The sequence below is a fragment of the Vanessa atalanta genome, chromosome 18 (assembly GCF_905147765.1).
Source record: "Vanessa atalanta chromosome 18, ilVanAtal1.2, whole genome shotgun sequence".
Lineage (NCBI taxonomy): Eukaryota > Metazoa > Arthropoda > Insecta > Lepidoptera > Nymphalidae > Vanessa > Vanessa atalanta.
In genome coordinates this window covers 7,871,572-7,892,653 of record NC_061888.1, presented here as the reverse complement: position 1 = coordinate 7,892,653, position 21,082 = coordinate 7,871,572, and the positions used below count along the sequence as shown (strand labels likewise).

The window sequence follows — 21,082 nt, the reverse complement described above, 5'->3', positions numbered from 1 at the left end:
TTATAACTGTGCAATTTCTTTATTTATAACGACTTTTTAATATTTCGATAAACTTTCTTTAACATTCCTATAAATGATATAGATCACAACTACCGCCTTCATTAGGCGCCTTATTAAGTTTAATATTTTTGAGTTGAAATTATGAGATATAATAATGGGTTTTTGTCGTGTTTATCAAAAATGACGCAGATTATGTCACATATGAGTATATTAACGCAAATTTAAAAATATAAAAATACATAATATTTCTATGTGCTGAATATTAGATACTAATTATTTTATAACTATCGTTAGACTATATAACGAGACATAACGAATTTTAAAGTTCTAGGATAGTTAGATAGTTCTATCATTTGCAACCAGGCTGGTCCAATACTATCGTGACCCCGTTTTTGTGAGCATCATTACTGCAGAATTCATCCATTGATATCGAATAAAGGTCAAGACGAATCGGTTTTATATGATAAGCAGTAAGTAGCTTATCGCATATAAGCGATTTGCTTGAATATGTAATGATTTTATGTATAAAAAGAATTGGAAAATTCTAGATTAGAACCAGTAAAGTTTGACGCAAATGTCACATCCATATTTCCTAGATCCATAGAGTGCATACTTGCATCCTGCACACCAATAAATGCATCGTGCGACGGTGGGAAGCGGGGCGGGGCAGTGCAGTCGGCGGCGGGGCAGTCAGTCGCATCGTGACCGCGCGTCGCGTTGCGTGTGCGTTGAGTCGATGCGCACCGCAAACACGGACGACAACGAGATCGACACCATGGTGTCCGTGGGTGCGTGGAGGCGCCGCACGCCCGACGAATGCGAAGAGCGCTCCGAACCTGGCGCTTCCAGCTCCGCGGTGCCCCGGGCACCTCCGAACTGTGCGCGCTGTCGTAACCACCGTCTTAAAATCGAGCTGAAGGGCCACAAACGTTACTGCAAATACCGCTACTGCACCTGTGAGAAATGTCGGCTTACGGCGGACAGGCAACGGGTTATGGCATTGCAAACGGCTCTAAGACGTGCCCAGGCGCAGGACGAAGCCAGAGCGCGCGCTTTGGAGTCCGGCGTACAGCCTCCGGGACTCGAACTAGACCGGCCCGAACCTCCTTCAGTGAAGACCCCGAGGAGCCCGGTACCACCGCCTGCGCCTCGCTCTCTCGGCTCTGCGAGCTGCGATTCCGTGCCTGGATCTCCAGGAGTTTCGCCGTACGCGCCGCCGCCACCTTCAGTTCCACCGCAGCCGACTATGCCGCCTCTGTTGCCGCCACAACAGCCCGGTTAGTGTATTATTTAATTCATAAACGATAAGATAATGATAACGATAAGCGTACAAGGTGTTAATTTAATACAAAAGAACACGCGGCGCCGTTATTCGTACAATGTCGCGCTGTTGATATGACCGTGATCTCACGTACGCGTAATTTGCGTCAAAGTTTATCAATACAATTTTGATAGAGACACAATTTAATTTTTGTTGAGGTAGGTAATGCGCTCGTGATAACGTTCGTGGTGCAAACTTATCAATTTCATAGTATTCTTCAAAACTGTGATAAAACGTTCAAGTTTGCATTCATCGTAAGTAATTTAAATATAAATAGCGAACGGCTACAATTCGTATGAGAATCATGAGGCATACCCATTATAAAGATGAAACTTGAATTACCAATTCAGTAGCGAAAGGTATAACTTCTATCTAATCGTTTGATAAATAAAAAGTAAGATTATATTTATGTATTGATATGAAATATTATTTAAATTAAAATTGGTATTTAAAAATAGATGTATATTATTTAATTACATCGCTATTTTTTTTAATTGTTTTAATGTAATTTAAATTAGACTTAAATTGTAAAATTTAAATTTGATTTAAATATTTGATGTGTGTAAGTATAGCGATATTTAAATATAGAATAAATTAAGAGAAATTATTTTATTTGATACAATACTATTGAGCCTAAGAAACAAAAAGTTGCTAGTGTTAAATTAATCCTATACTTATTTTTTAAACAGGTATTTAAAAAAAATAAGAGCAAATATTTAGTGACTAAATCAGAAACAAAAAATGGTTAAATTTTTTATTGATTTAAAAAAAAAATGTCAAAATATCACATGGGACTGTGGACTGACATACCCACGCATATTTAATTCAGCCGCATAGCAACAATACTGTGCATTATAAAGAGAGAGTACAATGTCTTATTAAACACACGTTGTCAGATAGGGTTATTTAAATCGGTTACTAGACAAACTAAAAACTATACAACCAAGCTTATTTTTTTATAGTTTTGAAATTTTCTAAATATTTTTAATACAAATTGCATATTTTTTTTGAATAAAATTAAATTATTAACAACTTAGTGTTTATTGTTAAGTTCTTTCCAATAAATACATATTTATAATTACTTAATAAGTTACTTAATATTCCTTGCACATTTCCAAGTGTATTTTTATTATTCAATATTTTTTTAAATACTCTATTTCTTCGCACTTAATAAAAAAAAAATTGTTTTTAATTTTTTAATTGATAATTGCCGCTGACACTTGTGTCAAAAAATTAATAAATAAAAAACCAAAAAGAAATCGGTAATCTGACAAAGTAAATCGCGGTTCTAGCAGACTTACTCTACTTTTCAATATGTGTAAGATGAATGATTGATGTGTAACGCGTGACCAAATCAACTTTAAAGACCTTTGTTTTCCACAATGCTTTATTGCAACAGATAAAAAATAAAAAATCGCTTTTTAAATACGTAAAATTAATTTCAAATGAAATTATTTCAAATTTAGAATGTCAGATATAGTCTATAACAGTTGACGCGATAAATTAAAACATTTGCTTAATCTGTTTTTAAATTCGAACATAAAAATTTAAAAGTAAATAAAATCAACGACAATTAATTATTTGCAATTTGTTTTATTTATTTTAATGAATAATCTACAAAAACTTCAGTAAGTGTTGATTTCAAGTGTAATTTATAATAATTTAAGTCTGTTCAATAGATTGCCGCATAATATCAGGTACCTACTTTTTGTCTTGATTACTTTATTACGTTAAAATGTTTATTATTTGAAATGAGCCGTAACATTCAAACTGGTATAAACAATCGGATTGTTTAATATTATTTATCACTATATTTTATTATATTAAGATTTTGACCTTTTAATTTATAAATCATCTTTGTAATAAATATTAATACTAAGATAAGTGTATATCTTAAATTATTTCTCATTGCAAATTAACCTAACTAATATATATAGATTTATAATAATATATCACTAAACTCTTCTTCAAAGTATACATTATGATGATAAAAAAAAAAATTGTGATTGATTTGTTGAAGATATATAATTTTAATATATTCCTAGCCAATGGACTGAATTTAAGGCTGATTGGATTATACATTTAATATTTTTTTATTAATATCTTGTTTAAAAAAATATCACTCTATAGCTTATATTTAAACCCCCACTGAAGAGTATTTACTATAAGACTTATTAAGATTATCTTTACATAGATTTTAATCTTTTAATTTCACTATCTTAGGTCAAAATGTTAGTTATTTTTCAGTTAGTTACTAGGCTAGTTTTATATACAGAATTATATGATAGTTTTATATTAATCCAATTTTGGTGGTCTTTTTTACGATGCAAATGAATTTAGGTAAAGGTATTTTATTTACGGCACAAATACAACATTTTTATTTATAAAGGAAGAAAGTCTTCTTGAATAATTAAAAAAAAGAACTGATTTTTACTGATAGCAACATTTATGTTTGTTATATTGATAGGTTTTATTGTGGATTTTCTAAGTTTTTGTATGCCTTAGTCTTTTATATTTAGTTCAATATTAAATGTTAATATTTTTTAAGTATATTAAGTAAGTATTAAAAGAGCAAAAAGAAAAAATAATATATACATAATAATAATTTACATCGTTTAATTCAAAAGAAAATTTAGATTAATCGGAGGCATTCGACTGAGTGACGCATCGTTCGTAACTACTGAAAGAACTTGGCACAATGACACGAATCATTTTAAATCGGTCGGTAACACGATTAAACCATTCGTCGCTGTGATAATGAGTTAAGTACGAGACATTGAATTTATATGACTTAACGTGTTTATCCATATCATTGCTACATACCGTAAATTTAAGTACAAAAAGTAATTCTATTATTAAAAAAAATGGGAATTAAAAAAAAATGTTACATTAATTTGATTTAAAGCGTGTAATATTTTAAAGAGCGTTTGTCGCCCGAACTGTCGTAATGTTGGAGAACTTAAAAAGTCCTTCTAAAACACCTTAAGACATATTTTTATAAGCAATGTAGCTGAAGTATTACTGTATTTCTCATTTTCACTAAGTGCTAGCAATGGCTACAACAATAGCCTCGAGGGTCGTCAGCATGCGACATCACACACTTCCTTTTTATATACAAGCTTTATATAATTCTTATGTTATCATATAGATAGTCCATCAGAATAAGGATAGATAAAATTAAGCAATTATATTGTAAAGAATTAGAACTTATTGTTACAAATCGCCTTATTCGAATCGCGGTTAATAAATAAAAAAAGATAATAATCATTTAGTTTTTGATTGTTAATACAAAGGATCGTTATTGATAAAAGTTATTTATTTAACACTTTTATTTTTACAGGGATGAAACGAATAAATATTAAATTGCATTAAATATAAATGTCGAGATTTTTATTAAAAAAAAAAAACAATTAACTATAATTTCTCCTTGCACGCACTAATGAGTTAATAACTAGAGATTTTGCTGGCAACACAATATTATAATTCAATAGATATTTTTTATATTAAAGATTTATACAAAAATGTATTTACAAAAAAGTATTTACTGAAATAAAACAAGTTAATATAACATTTTAGTAGACAGTGAGTTTCATCTCGATTAGGAGAAATAAAATATTATTAATAAATATATTTCGTAAGTTATGGTTTTATAATCGTATTTCAACTCATAAAAGGATTCCAAATAAGTCGTGTTTTTTTGATTATTTTGTATATACAATATATATAGATCTTTTTGTTTCTATTAATCATTATTTTATTGAAAAAAAAAACACCAATTAGGTACCTACTTTCCTAATTTTTACTAAGTATATTATATTTTATAATATGCCATGTTGATCCGTTGTTTAAAAGATAAAAAACAAAGAGACAGTTTTACATTTGTAATATTATCAAAGAAGCGGCTATTTTCGGGCGTTTTTTGGCTTCTTCATAATGTTGTCTTGCTCCCTCCTTAAGTAAGAGCGTATTAACGCCATTCCAAGGGGTGGATCGCTATGGATCGGTCAGGGGTGGGAAGAGAGGGGTGCTCAATAAAAGGTTAAGCCTATAGGGGCGGCCACGAGTTATATAAACATAATGGGGTCGAAACGTTATTATCAAAATACCCAATTGTATCGTACCTTTAAAACGGTAGAAAGTATACTTATATTTTGTTTTTAAATATTTATATTAGCTGTAATAAATTTTTCTTTTTTTTAATGATATGTTAGTTCTTTGAGTCCGATTGAATTTGATTACAAAGTTTAATAAAGTAACGTTCTAGCAAGTGTTCAACGGCAAATCTTGACTGTCTTATGTAAAAAAAAATATATTTAATCTGATAGCCTAATTCTTAGGACTGAGTTATATACGTTTAACGCGAATTATTTCGCACAATAAAGACCCAAATGGGAAATAGCTTAGCTTTCTACGTTAACTGCATCGTAGATCGAGTTCCTAGTTTTGATTTTTTTTAAAACTTCGTTTTTTTATAATGTTGTCTTAGATTTTCGCGATTATTACACATTGAAATAAAACTAGTTTTTAACGGATTTAATCGCGTATATTAATTATTTTAACATCCCGACGTTTCGAGCACTTTGCAGTGTTCGTGGTCACGGGCAGACTAAGGTGACATTTGTCTGTTCGAATTACAATATAATATGAATTTAAAGTCTGGTTTAGTTTTGTTTATATAGTATTTTTTCTCAAAAGACGAATTAAAACCACATGTTCTAGGCCAACTGAAAATATTCTTAAGAAATCTCTATTTCCTTATTAATGATCAGGCAATTTATTATTATATGTAATCGGCAAACATCGGTTAATTTGAATACAAATAACATATCATACAGATAATATAACGTTGTGTAATCACAGATAGTACTCTAAGTTTGAACGAGGAGTTGCTCCACGTGTACATTTCGATTGCACGATCAGACAGGTACTCGTTAACTCAAAGGGTATGCTAATTAATAGATTGGAAGTATTGAAAGATTCCGATTATTATCGTTTGGAGGGCTATTAACACACTCGTTGATCTTGAATAAGTATTTAGAATTTTCAAGTATATTTATAACTAGTTCCAATAATATACAATTTAAAATTGCTAGCTTAGTTATATTGTAAGCGAAATGTTTTAATCAAAATATACTTTATTCAAGTAAGCTGTTTGAACCTTTTGAATCGTTGTTCTAGAATGAATCTAGTTGGAATGTAGATTCTATCGAAAGGAACCGACAAGAAGTCGAAAAACTTTTTTTTGCATTATAAAGTTACATGGCTGTGTTAATTTACTGTGTTATATAAAAATGTGGTAAACAAATAACCAAAATTTACTAATCGAGCAGTATTAATTACAGTTAGATGTCAAAAAAAAGACGATAAATGTATAGGTCTATGTATGTCTCATTTCAAGTGAGTTAAATCATTTGCCACACTTCAAGAAGTCGATTAGAGCGCATTTATATTTCTAGGTTTATAAAATATGTAAGTTTTTAGACGACACATTCTAAAAAGACCAGAATTGATAAAAAAAAATATTATAAAATTATTTTAAGAATTTTTGAGGCGGAGAACTTCGGATTCGGGTATAGCTATAGGAGTTTCAACTGATGCATGTAGGTGTTGTCATTTAGGTACAATCGGTAGATTAAATCCTGTGCTTATCCGTATTTGAACCCACAATCTTCGGTTCAGAAATACTGTTGTATCCGATTCCATCTCCTACTAGCACATGTTTGACAGATTTCTTTTTTTGTTCTTCCGCCAACCCTTTTTCGGCCGTTAAGCGAAGTTATTATGCACTTGAAGCCGTACAGCAACATATTGTATAATAGCTTTGTTCTGTGTCCGCAACGATTCCGATATGTTATGTGCTGGATGTGACTTAAACTACGACTTAATTAATGATAATGTTATGGTTGCAATAACGGCGAAGAGGTCATTGCCAAGCATTGGAGTATTTACAGGCTATAACTAGTATACTTATTTAGATATACAGTATATACACATATGATTCTCTGGTTGGCAATGTGTTGACGTTCTAAGAAGTAGCTTATATATCTTGCCGTGCCAGCCTCTATAAATCTAGGTGACGACGTATCTAGTGGCCCTAATGCTAGTCCGATATAAAAATAAATACTCCAACATTCTGATAACAACTATTTTAATAATAAAAACCTTTTCAGTATTTAGAATATCTAATGAAAAAACGAAACAGTTATAGTGTTTCTGTATTCAAAGGTCAAAAACTATTTTTCCGAATCAACTAGACGGAAACGGGCGGTGACACAACCACGAATGAATGGCTAAAATTAACGAATAATTTTCTACGTAATTTAAAAAGACGTTTTTTTGATAATAATTAAAGTAAATATTCAGTTAATTAGAAAGTATTAATAAAGTTACGAAAGTTATTAAAATAAAAAATCAATGATCTTTTCTGGGCAACTTCAACTTTTGGTAGATGTGGTTCAATTCTTGCACCTGGATTTTAAGCTACCTCCTACTCTATCAAATTGAGGAGAAATTATTCTTTTAATTTGATTTTGGTAAGAATACATTCTGTAATAGATTCGTTTATAATTTTAGTAGATACAAGGAATAAGTGCGTGAGGTTGTCAGTTTGGTAGTTTTTTATCTTGGTGTTAAACCTTTTCTATAATGTTCTTCGAAAAAATCTATTGCTTCTCTATTTGCAATTGAACATTATATTAACGTCTTAATTTCTCATGTAATCGTCTAAAACCTTTTTCAAGTAAGTCCGACTAACATTTGACCGATTTTTAAGTTACATACACAGGCGAAACGGAAACCAGTATCTCTACATTGTATTAAATAAAGTCGCTTTCCGCCGTCTGTTCACTTAGACCTTTTAAACTACGCAACGGATATTAATTTGGTTTTCATTAAAAAAACAGATTTCTTCAAAAATAAGGTTTACTTATTAGTAAATCTAATGATAGTAGAGAAATTATTCATCTGTCTTAGTCGAAAAAAACAGTTTTTATTTTTGTTCTTCTATCTAAATTTTTGTATAATAGACCTTTATTGTATCCATGTGAAGCATAAGAAGTATAAAATATCAGATAAAATAACTTAGTAATCATATTCTCTTACCAATTACGGGTTTCATTTGTTTTATTAGCAAGATAATTACTCAATACTGTGGAAATAGGACCTGTCTTGCGGTTTCAACACTCTCGCTAATATGTCATTAACGCATAAAGAAAATGAAATTATTTTTGTCGCCAAACGAAATTGAATATATTTTTAACCTGGCAACCCAGAATTATTTAAACTGAAGATAGTACGAAATGATTAACGCCCGACCGAATGTCTATAGTTGAAATTCTTTTAATTTTAAATTCATGTAATTTATTACTATTTCTTTCAAGGTTAGAATTATTCTGAGAGATTTTGTAAATACAAAGCTATGAATCGCATATGACTGATTTGAATAAACGAATATTATAATACTAAGGAATATTGTGTGTTACTTTAATGATTAAAGTTAATAAAAATAATATGATAGGATAAGAATAGGATGCCGGATATCGATAGAACCATATCCGAAATGTAAGATACGGTTTAATTTAAATAGAGAAAAGCTACAGGTTTTGATAACCATTGTATATTATATTTCATATAAACTTAAATAATATTCGATCCGTCTAAGTCTATTCTCCGTCTAGTGCAAATACTAACGTATATATATGTCGAAATCAATCTAAACTAAAATGTACTGTATGTATATTTTTATCAATTAAAATCGTATGAAAAGGTTAAGAATCCGTCGAAAGCGATTCTCACTCAAACGAGCTTTCACACCACCACTTGGTTAATAAAATATGCAACTTTGTGAATTCTACATGTTATGATATATCAGTATTAATTCGAATCTAACTGTCTCGTTGGTTAGATATCAACATCAGGATTATTCAATTTGGCCCATAAAAACTTCATGTTACAGAGTTTACAAATTAAATATAAAGCGGTTCGGAAAATAGGTGCTACCAAGAAGAATCGGCAAAAAATTTGTAGTTACTCTTTTCCAACAATCTTGTTCCAGAGTACGTCAGTAAAGTACAAATAAAATTATCTATATCCTGCCTACAAATCAATAAATACTAAGTTCACGCTTTTTATCTTTATTATAATCTTCTAATATAACTAGTATACTATAACTAGTATACTTATTTAGATACACAGTATATACACATAAGATTCTCTGGTTGGCAATGCGTTGACGTTCTAAGAAGTAGCTTATATATCTTGCCGTGCCAGCCTCTATGGGTGACGACGTATCTAGTGGCCCTAATGCTAGTCCGATATAAAAATAAATACTCCAAACTTATTTATCAATGTGGATGAAATCGGCCAGGAGTTACTGTTTCTGTTCCAATCAAACGAATAAAAACTTGTTACCAATTAAAATACGTATACATTTTCACTCACATAAGTTCCCACAGGTAAAACCGGGGCGATACAAAGTAAATGAAAACGTAAATAACATATGACTAATTTTGTTTGCAGGTTAGGTTTTCTAAAGTAATTTGTCGTAACATAACGTAGTATTAAACACTATTTGTATCGCGATCGTTTTGATAAAACGATGCAATCTATTTAAACACCAAAGATTGTATGTATTTATGGGTGTATTCGTTGTAAAACGTAAATAATTTCTAATTACGTTTGCACGTGGAACCTGGTATTTAAATATGTTTATGTTTACATTGTATTATAAAAAAATCTGGTAGTAATTTTATGAATTTATAAAACTTTGATTAACAGTTTCGTACGCTATCAATATTTTGGGCTCTTTACCTTGTTAATAACATCAATAATTTTTTTAGTTTTTTTTTTTTAAATATTATAATCTATACTAATATTATAAATGCGAAAGTAACTCTACCCTCCTGTCTGTCTGTTGCTCTTTCAAACCACTGGATAGAATTTAATGACACTTGCTATGAAGTAAGATTGTACTCCAAGAAATGATATAGGCTACTATGTTAAAAACGCGAGCAACGCTGCGGGCGGCAACTTGTTGTATAACTACTAGCCATAGAAAAACAGTTTGTTTCAAGCCATCACACGTATAATAAATTTGAAAGTAATCTTACATCAATCAATTTTCTTATTGCTATGCCGTTTCTAATGTTGTATTGTTTTTTCTACAATATAAAGTACGATAATTAATCCATGTGAATATTAATTATATTTCAAGGACATTAAATATTACTTTAATTATTCTTAAGAATTAAAAAGTACGACTGCTCTGAACGAATGAATGAATTAATTTATAGCCAGTGTCACTCGGGATGATGTTAGGATTCGTACGATCGGTATATCCAAATATGTTAAGGGATTTAAAAGTTGTTGTGAAGAAGAAACTAATATACATACATAAACCCTGAAAACTTTAAACTCATAATAATAAAGGACAGTCGTGTAATAAAATAAATATTAGAGAAAACATTAAAAACAACAAGCTTGATATACTTTTATCGATAAAACTCTATTCTATTCGAAGATATTTTATTTATGATTTAGTTTAGTTTTGAAAGGTTCATCTCAAAAGTGTACTTGTTTGGGTAAAAGTTTAAGTATTGACATGAAGAGGATGGAACGGTGCAAGTTTTTGATTGGAAAGTATTGCAAGGTTAATAAAATTGCTGTTTCTCATTCTGTTTCCCCGGAAACCTAGATAGCTGTGTTTTGAGCCACACGGTCAAGGTTGCCACTAAACTCTTTATCAAATGTACAATATAAGTCAAGTTTTAATTATTTATTTGTTTTTGTCAAACTTATTCTGTTTATAAGGCTATGATTATATTTAAGATGGTTTTACTGTGATGTTAATAATAAAATAATAAAACAATCGATTGATATAAAGTAAAAAAACGAAAACGGTATTAAAGTGAACCACTGTTTGAAATATTGTATGGTTAATACTATTTTCAAATTAACCTTGGAGATATCACACAGCTGTAAATATTTTTTTATGAATATTACTAATTTCGAAATCAAAATCAAAATATAATTTATTCAAGTAGGCTTTTAAAGGACTTTCGAATCGTCATTTAACAAACTATTAAACCGATTCGGAATGTAGATTCTGCCGAGAAGAACCGGCAAGAAACTCAGTAGTTACACTTTTTCAATATCTAAAAATACGGTCACGTCAGTTAAATACAATTATATATGTTTGTTATGTCCATAATTTATGTAGATTTTAATTCTTCTTTGAATTATAATAAGTAATATCATTGTATAACCTCTACCTACTAAAGCGTAAACGTAAAATTTTACAATGGTATAAAAGTTCAGAATCGAAAGGTTGATCATGGTCAATATATAAATTATTAAGAATATAATATGTTTAAAAGATATTTTATTCAAAAGTCACAACCCTGACGATTTGATGTTTTACGATCCCGCTACTTGTCATTAAACCTTTCCCGCTTCGACGAATTCTTAGGGTTGGCAATTTCTATTTACTTACATTTACTAACCAAAATTAAAATATAAAAACAGCTGCTTAAATTTTAATTTTTCATGAATTTAAGAGTAAAAATTACCCTCTTTACTTGGTGGTAGTAAGGTTCTTTGCAAGTCCCTCTGAGTAGGTAGTATTGTTGTGTTGCGGTTCGAATGGTGAGTGAGCCAGTGTAACTACAGCGACAAGGGACATTACACTTCAGCTTCCGAGGTTGGTGCCGCATTGACCGCATTGAGGAATGATCAAAATTTCTTGCGGGCCAATGCCTCAGATAATTATTTTTATTACCATTAAATAATCGTAAGCTATAAAATTAATTAAAAAAAAAAAACACAAATTAAAGCATACCGAAATAAGGCTCAGGTAAATCTATCATAATTAACAAACTGTAAATTTCCCTCTGCCGGGATTGGTGGAGCAAGTCCAAGGTTTTTTTGAGAAGGCTTTGATACTTACTCCACCACGCTCCAATGCGGGTAGGTAGTAACATGTCTCAGACTTATCCGTTACATGCAGGCTCACTCCCAACTGAAGAGAACTTCACCGTCGTACACGGGATGAATAATTAACACATATCAAGCACATAAAATGTTAGTGGTGCTTGCTTGCTTGCTTGCTTGTTTTTTAACCCGCAATCACTAGGCCATCTCGACATAGGGTATAAATATTTAAATACAATTATATTATGTATTCAATTTCGAGTATGTTCGTAAATGGTTCGTATGTTATTAAATATGTCATTTAAGTATGTTTTGACGGATTCGACGCCGAGCTATCTGGCTGTATTACAGAAAATATATCACTTTTTGTATTCTAACGATAATATATCAAATAGATTCTTTGATTTGTTACTTAACTTACTTAATCTGAAATGTTTTAAAGACTTCTTAAATCTTGTTTGGCTAGAAATCTTTGGTTCAGAGGCCAATTTCAGATGTGTTTCTATTTTCTTCTTCTATCTTATTTATTTATATACTCTTTATTGCACACCAATATAGACAAAAATAATAGGAGTACAAAGAAACTTATATATTTTTAAAATAAAAATCTGTTCTTAACTAAAGCTATATTTTTCAAACTGACATATTTTTAATAACTAGGAACGTCAAAAATTATTAGGCTGATAGGAGAGCATAAAAGTGTAATTTACAAGAAAAGAAAAAAAATAGTATACTATTATTAACTGTATGTATTTTACCGAAAGATAAAAAAGGCCTTAATTATTTTGGATTTTAGTAAGAATAATAATTTTTGTTTATTAAAATGTAAAGTAATGTTACTACAACCCTGTTACAAGGGAGCGTTTTATGCACGTCTGTATTTCGGGCACTAGTTTTAGCGGACAAGGTCGCTGCAAATCATTTCGGTTCAATCTAAAATGACATTTGGAATTGAACCAAATGATTTACTGTAATTAAGCATTCGTTACATATTGGCAAAGGTTTAATATTGATGAATACGTCTGATTTTAAAGTAAATTAACTTTTCGAACTTTGTATTAGTTAAATTGATTTTTGAATAAGTGTTAGTGTTTCTTGTTAGCGTTCTGACCGAATCTGGGCAGCATATATTATAATGGACGTATGAGTGCAAATATAGATGATCTTTCCTTCTCTCTTATAGTCCAGGTAAGCAATCAAACAATAAAAAACCAAATAAACAATGAGCGAGCTTTACAGGAGTCATAAGTGATGTATCATTTGACCTCTCAACTTGATAATAAGCAATATTAGTGTTGTATCTTGGAAGATAGGTTGGTACACGCCAGCCGAATCTAGCACCGCGCGTGATTATTGGTTAAATCAAACAGCGCGCGCTTCGCCGGCTTTGTTACAAACATCCGTCCCTTTTCACGAAATCACTCTAAAAGATTGCGGCAGAGTGTAAGGAAAGTATTTTATTACATATAAAATAATAATAATATAATAATTTACACAAACCAATTATTTATACAATTTTATTGGGGATTTTGGATATAGCACACGCTTCAATTGCTTTCCGGCATAGGAATACAATTATGGAAACTTCTCGAACTCTGGGCTTTTTCTGATATCTTCTTGATACAAAAACGCAATACGCTTATTCTTAATATATTATGTTATAAAGAGTCAAAGTTACTATCTTAGTTATTGTATGAATGTGTATTTTAGACTGTAACTTGGCTTACGACATACTACGTAACCGCAACATTATACTACTGGTTACCGCAATAATTATACTACTGAATAAAATATACTACGAGCGACTTTTTTAATCTTCTCTCTTTTCTTCAGAATTATAAAATGTAACTATTAATAAATCGACTATAAAAAAAGTTTTAAAGCTGGTTACCGATCAAGAAATCAAATGAAATGTAATAAATGGTTATTGAAAAATAGGTTCTAAATATCAGTAGTGTTATAATATAAAATATTAGGTCAGTTGATAATAAAAAAAAAGGAGTAAGAAAACATCACAGACGATTAGGACGGTTCTTTAAAGAATCCGAATCGAACACCGAAGCTTTCCGTTTAGGATGTATAACAATAACTTTTTAACATTAAAAAGAAGAAATAAATTTTTCATGTTGGTCGAACAAGCCACATCCATTTTTATATATAAGATCTTCTAAATTATTCAATTTAGAGATTTTAAAAATTAGCTTCGTCCTGATATTTTACGAAAACAGATTCCACCTAATGCTATAGTAGCTATTGGACCGAAGCCAATCGAACCAGCACTGTACTAAAAAGGGCATAAACTTGAGTTATTTTTATAGCAAATGTTAAAATAAAAAAACTAATAATTTCACTCAGCGAGATATATACAATGTGGTTTTATTATCAATTATTGTATTAAAAAAGAGATTAATATTTTAGAACATTTACTAAAATTTTACTCAAATTTATCTATCCTTGTCTCATTTCAGTTAAGTATTTTTAGTTTAGGGATTATGGGACCCAAGGGGGATTAATTACATAGATGAACAAACGATAGTGAGTGCTTATGGTCGAAATATAAAAAATAAACGCTAAATACTCCTTTGGAACGCAATCGGTTCGTTTGTTTGGGGTAGCCTCATACTCCTTAAGCTTATAATTTTTAGCTTATTCAAAACCTATTTCAAGAGGTTACGTCATTCCATGTGTTTCAAATAGTAAATTCGAATAAGAGAAAGACGAAAATAAGTGCTTAGAGAACCAAGTAAAAGCTATAATTTAAATTTAAAGCTATAAAAATTTAACAGCGACGAAATATGCAAAATGATCGCACACCTTGCGTTTTTATGGCAAGAAGAATTGCAATTTTAATGTTATTTAATTACAGTATTAAAGTTTTAAAATATGATTGCCTGTGATAATGTTTATAACGTGTAGTAACTTGGTGGTAGTTCGTCTCGGTAGGTACCACGCACTCATCATATACGCCAAACAGAAACTGTCATGACATGTGAACATAACATCTTAGATCCAATGGCTGGTAACATTAGATGTTTAAAAAACAATTTATTTTTATTACAGGATCTCTCTCTATGGGTGAAAATTATTACTTACTATCAAATAGTCCATTTGCCCTGACTTGCTTTGGTAAGGATATATGTAAAGAAGGACTCACTTGAATGGTATAATCTTATTACATAACGTTCCAACAGTGCACCTGTTGACCACTACGGGAAAAAGTCTATTGAACAATAATTGCAGAAACCCTTTGTTTAACTAGAACAACCGAGGTTTTGTTAGGGATACTGATTTGAATGTTTACGGTACCCTATAATAGGATAAAAGTGTTTCTGTTTGATTAACGTTTTAACACACGGTATTACTTATCATTAGATTAAAAGCTATTTTCATATTTAAGAGATACATAAACGTATCTAGCTTAACAAACAAAGCAAAACTCTGGTCCATTTCGCGACGTCCGGGAGTTACAAATCAAAGAAAATTTATTAGTTATAAAAACGCAACAAGTACGCTTAAAATACACATTGTCTGATAAAATTTCGCTCTTATAAAACTAACCTTAAGGATTATTATCCGGCAAAATTTAATATCCTGGACAGTGGACCGCTGTACACTGGGTGGATGTGTATCTCCACTTGGTTTTATAGGCTATAAAGGGTTTTTACGACTACCAGGATAATACTCATCCGACTAAAAGGGTTTGAGCTCTATCAATGTGTAAGTATAGAGTGGGGATAATTAAAAAATGTCAAATAATAATTCTCGGTTTCAATGCAACTTCGGAAACAAAATAAATTGCTTGTGATTACAAAAATGATTAAAAATTACGATGATAACGAATTTAATAATAGTCGTCATGTATTACATTAATGTCTTAAATTTGTTTTAATCGGTTTTTTTTTTAATTTATTTTAAGCAAGGAAACAATTCGGTTGGAGGTCATATCTCTTTTGCTATTTAAACTATAGTTCTAAATTTAAAAAGTTAAATAGCGAATAGAATTCCTTTCGATCTATTTACTCCTGTGCCTGACAGTGTGACACGTTCATACGAATGTCATTCTTTTGTTCGTTCAGCGTTTCCATTCTTTTACTATAAATCAATCAATATTTCGGAGGGTTTTTTCCCTGAGCGTATAAATCGTTCATGAAAATACGTCACAAACATTAACTGTGTTGTCATAGTATTGACGATTTACTTAATTTGAACTATCGTTTAAAGATAACAAGAGTAGTTGTTTAACAACGAAAGAAGTAAATACTTATTACAATTCACGAAACTTAAATAAAATATTTCCAATTTTTGAGTACGAATTCTTCGTAAAATCTACTAGACAAATCGTAACATCAGCAAACATTTGACCTAAACTTTTATTTGGAAATATTCAATTCTAGATGAAAACCCGGCTTCGCTCGGGTAATATAACAAAACAAATGAGGTTTATCATTTATTAATGATTTATTGTAAATAGATTCCAATGAGTTCATCGTACTCCTGTACGAATTTATTGTTTGGAACACACTTACAGGATAGGATTCGATCGGGTCTATCGTAGATCTGCACGAAATTATTAATAAAGATTAGAGTTGTCAATTGAAGGCAGTGACAATTCACCTAAAATATAAATGGATTAACTGCACAGTAAAGTCAAAGTCAAAGTCAAAAATCTTTATTCAATATAGAAGTGTTTGCACTTGCTTATTGATTGTCAAAAATCTACCACCGGTTCGGAATTTAGCACCTCGGACCTGAGAAGAACCGGCGAAAGAAACTCAGCGGGATATATTTTTTTTTTTTTTTTATAATTAGTATAGTATAGTAGATAGTAATTATAAATATATAGCCTATCAGTTATATGTGAAACGAGTTAACTGGATCTAATAAATAATATGGTTGGATTCGTGGACGCATCGAGTTTAGTAGGTTATGACGTCACTAGAAATCAAGATGGCGAATATTGGTAAACCAGATTTGGTTAATTTGCATGTGACATTTATGACAAATGATGCCTGTAAATTATTATTCTTTTAATTATGTAATACGTACAATTGTACCTATCAATCAATCCTTTTATAGTAGGTGTTATAAATAAATCACGTCTTAAAATAATATAAAATTAAAATAATAATCTGTGTAGTATATTTAAAAAAAAATTAAAAAAATGAGCGATACGATATAAAATGTAAGTACCTACTAGGGTCGAGTCGTTATTTGTCAATAAACTGAATTGCCATTTATTACATCTATAGAATTGTATTTTCTTATTTTCATAGAAATGCTTAACTAAGCAGCACATTCGCTCAAGTTATCACCTGAGATACAATTTTCTCGTATCTACAATAAAGTTTTATTAAGCACGGTCTGAGTTTGCCTTTGTACGATGGTTCAAAACATTAAATTCATCGCCGCCACTCTCTGGAGCAGTAAACGTCACTACGAAGTTAGGAGTTATCCTTCGTACTGACTTAAAGTTTCTCAGCAAACAAATACGAAACCCACAGTCCTCTAGACGCTCGTAAATATGAAACACGAAAAAAAAAATACATTTAACTATATATATTAATTATGTATAGGATATAAAACAAACATTTATTACTGGGTTTATAAGTTTTATAACCCTTCAGGGTCGCTCTGGATAGATGTCAGTCGAACGCCTAGACGTCGTAAATAAGTATGAATTATGATAATTGCAAAATTCTTCAATATATTACGATTTAAACATTGATGATTCGTCTGACGTTTTGTGAGGCCATAACTCGAGCCTTTCGCGGAATCCGGCGTCTCGCTCGCACGGTTCTCGTCTGCATGCGCGCACGCAGGTTATGTTACGCATTATTGCTGATCGCAAAGCTTTTGAGACTGTAAGGTAATATGATTTTAAATAAGATACTGAAATAAATATTTACTGCTGTCTCTATTTTGTATTCGGTTTGTTTTATTTCATAACAATTTTATTAAGTAATTGGTAACTATCACATGGAGATCTTTTTCTCCTGTTTTTCTCCTGTTGTTTTGTGGACACTAGACACAATCGAACACACTATTTAAGATAAAAATACTATTTAAATGACTTAAATATTTCTTGATTTTATTTTAATTTAAAGCAGGAATTCAATTGGCTTGTAAGTATATTATTTGCAATGTAAAATATGGTTCTACACTTAAAAAGCTGACTGTTTAGGAAATATCTTTGTATTAATTTTGACGAAAGCTTAAATTCAAGATATTTCTCTCACATGCTCTACCCACTGAGTCAACGTGTTCTATCATAATATTTTTTCTTAGAAAATGTCTGTACCTTAATAGTAGCAATTTATAAACTTGCACATGGCTGAATCGTCATCGTTCGATCGAGTGTTTCAATTAAAACTTCGCCGTGTTTAATTAAATAGGCTTTAAGAGTTCATTTGCAACATTAAGTCATAGCTACGATAACGCATACTAATTAATTTTTTATAGTCGGTTCGCAATTAGTACGGGACACGGTGATTATGTATTCAACATTAAATTACCTGCGACCCAATAGAATGTACAGGTGATTAGAAATTATAAAAAAGTTTTCTTTGTTTTTCTTATCGAAACTTTGTTACTTTACAAATGGTTTGCATTGAACGATTTTCTATTCTGTTATCAATTGGAAAATTATATATATACGTTAAAGAAATCTGTATGGGAAAATCTGGTTAACTACTTCAATAAATCGAATAAACTTTTATTGTCTATTTTCTTAATGCGGTTCACAGGATATATCTACTAACCAAGTTTCAACAATATAGTTCTTATAGGTTCGGAAAAAAGTGGCTGTGACATACGGACGGACAGACAGATAGACAGACAGACAGACAGACATGACGAATCTATAAGGGTTCCGTTTTTTGCCATTTGGCTACGGAACCCTAAAAACATAAAACATATAAAAATTTAGCTCGACCGTTATTGAAATTCATGTATTTTACTTTATAATAGAACATCTCGGCTCTCGGGAAACTTACTTTCTGAAAACATCAGAAAGTCTAGTTAAAGCCTATTTAATTTTACCTACTCGTTCCTTTTGTAAAACTAATAATAAATCTTATCCGTTTTTATAATATTGTATGCAATCTGTAAATTTGATTGAAATTGTTATTATTTTTAATACTAAACAAGACCGAGAAAATTATGTTTTTAAATTGTCATATTACGTTTAGTCTAATGATGTACAGAGGCTCACACCATTGTTTTATATCTAAACTCTACTCTAAAAGATAAATCTCTTCTGTTAGTTCAAAAGTTCGTGTGCAACAGTTCAATACAAGAGCACATAAGATTTCTATAATCTTTATATATTTTTTCTCTGCCGTTTTTCATAGTAACTGTGAATATTTAATTAATATTATAATTTTTTTCTTTATTATTTTTTTTTAAATTTATGTTCATAAATTTGTTTCAAATATCTCTGCTCCTGTGACGTTAAACTAAAACATTTTGTTTTATTTAATTCATAACATACGATCCTTTGCAAATATGTATACAGTGACAAAATGATCTTGATCCCTCTGACTTCTAAAGTAATAAAATTTTAACTGGGACACATAAGCTGCTTATCAATCACAACTTATTATCTATACACACACGAACACTTCAAATCTCATGAGATAAAATCCTGAAATATGAACGCTACGTAGCTAAAAACGTGTATCCTTTTGAGACTTTTTTCATAATATTTTCTTTAATATCGGATTGTAGGAAAAATAGAGTGCTAAAATAATGTATGTAATTTTTGTGATTCATTTAGGAAGTCAAACTGATGACAAATACCTTTGCTATTTAATACTGGCTCTGTATATATGTATATACACTATTCTATACTGGCTCACTTCTTTGCAAACCGGATGATGTGTAATATTGTAGAGTTTAGTTGTCTGGTGGGACTTTATAACTTCTAATATGTGTACATTTCTTGCGTTATAATTCTTTAATATTCAACTTTTCGAGGGCACTGTTAAAAAAGTACCCCTGTTAACCGAGACCCTAGCGAATTTATTCACTAACAGCGTCCATGCTATGAGAATACATTTCGTATTATTCTAATGATTAGTTCAAAAGCAAAACTCACCGCAGAACACAGATCGTGAGATGAAAGAGATATGTGACTAGCTAGAATATTGTGTTGGTAAGTCGGTTTTTAACAATTAACGATTGTGATACAAAGTGAGTGATGTATGTATACAGACTTATGTATTTTATGTAGTAATCTATACTGATTTTGATATATTTTTGACATATTAAATTGAACATTTAATCGTACATTGTATCAAAGACAACCCTTTTACGAGACTGCTCTATATTTTATTCTGGTTAATAATGTCGTGAGGAAGTTTTTTATCTGAATCAAAATCTTATCTATTATTTTTATAACTCTCATAAATGACATTAATTAAATAATGATATCACAAGAGTAACTAGTAAATGAATCGCCTTGCCCAAAGTCGAGTAAAGTCGAATGACACGCGATATAAAAAAAAAATATAAGTAATTTTTCGATGTAATCATTTGGAAAGTTATATTGTCAAATTAAAATGATAACTTTGTATTAGTAATAGTATTTTTATTCGTATTTGTAAATAAATGTTTGCGTACGTCAATACGAGAACTTTTTATAAAATTATATCTATTCATCTTTCTTTTTAATATAAATATTTGAAATATTAATATTCGTCCATTTCAATACTTTGAATACGTACTCAATACAAGTTTAACTCATAAATATATATAAGATTTGATCGAATCTGCGTCTAAAAGCTAAGTGATAGATGATTTGATACAGAATACGAGGGACGCATTGAAAAGCGCTCC

At 30.5% G+C, this 21,082-nt stretch overlaps 1 protein-coding gene across 7 annotated transcripts in view; it reads left to right on the top strand.

Moving 5' to 3' along the window:
- Positions 1-711: 711 nt before the first annotated feature.
- LOC125071058 (protein doublesex-like) overlaps positions 712-21,082 on the top strand; it is a 167,611-nt gene continuing 147,240 nt past the window's right edge. For all 7 annotated transcript variants that reach the window (XR_007119903.1, XR_007119904.1, XM_047681125.1 and 4 more), the window contains exon 1: positions 712-1,277. Coding sequence is in view for 5 of the 7 variants with exons in the window: in XM_047681125.1 (XP_047537081.1) it covers positions 737-1,277 (541 nt within the window). In the remaining 2 variants the exon portion in view is untranslated. The remainder of the gene's footprint in view (positions 1,278-21,082) is intronic.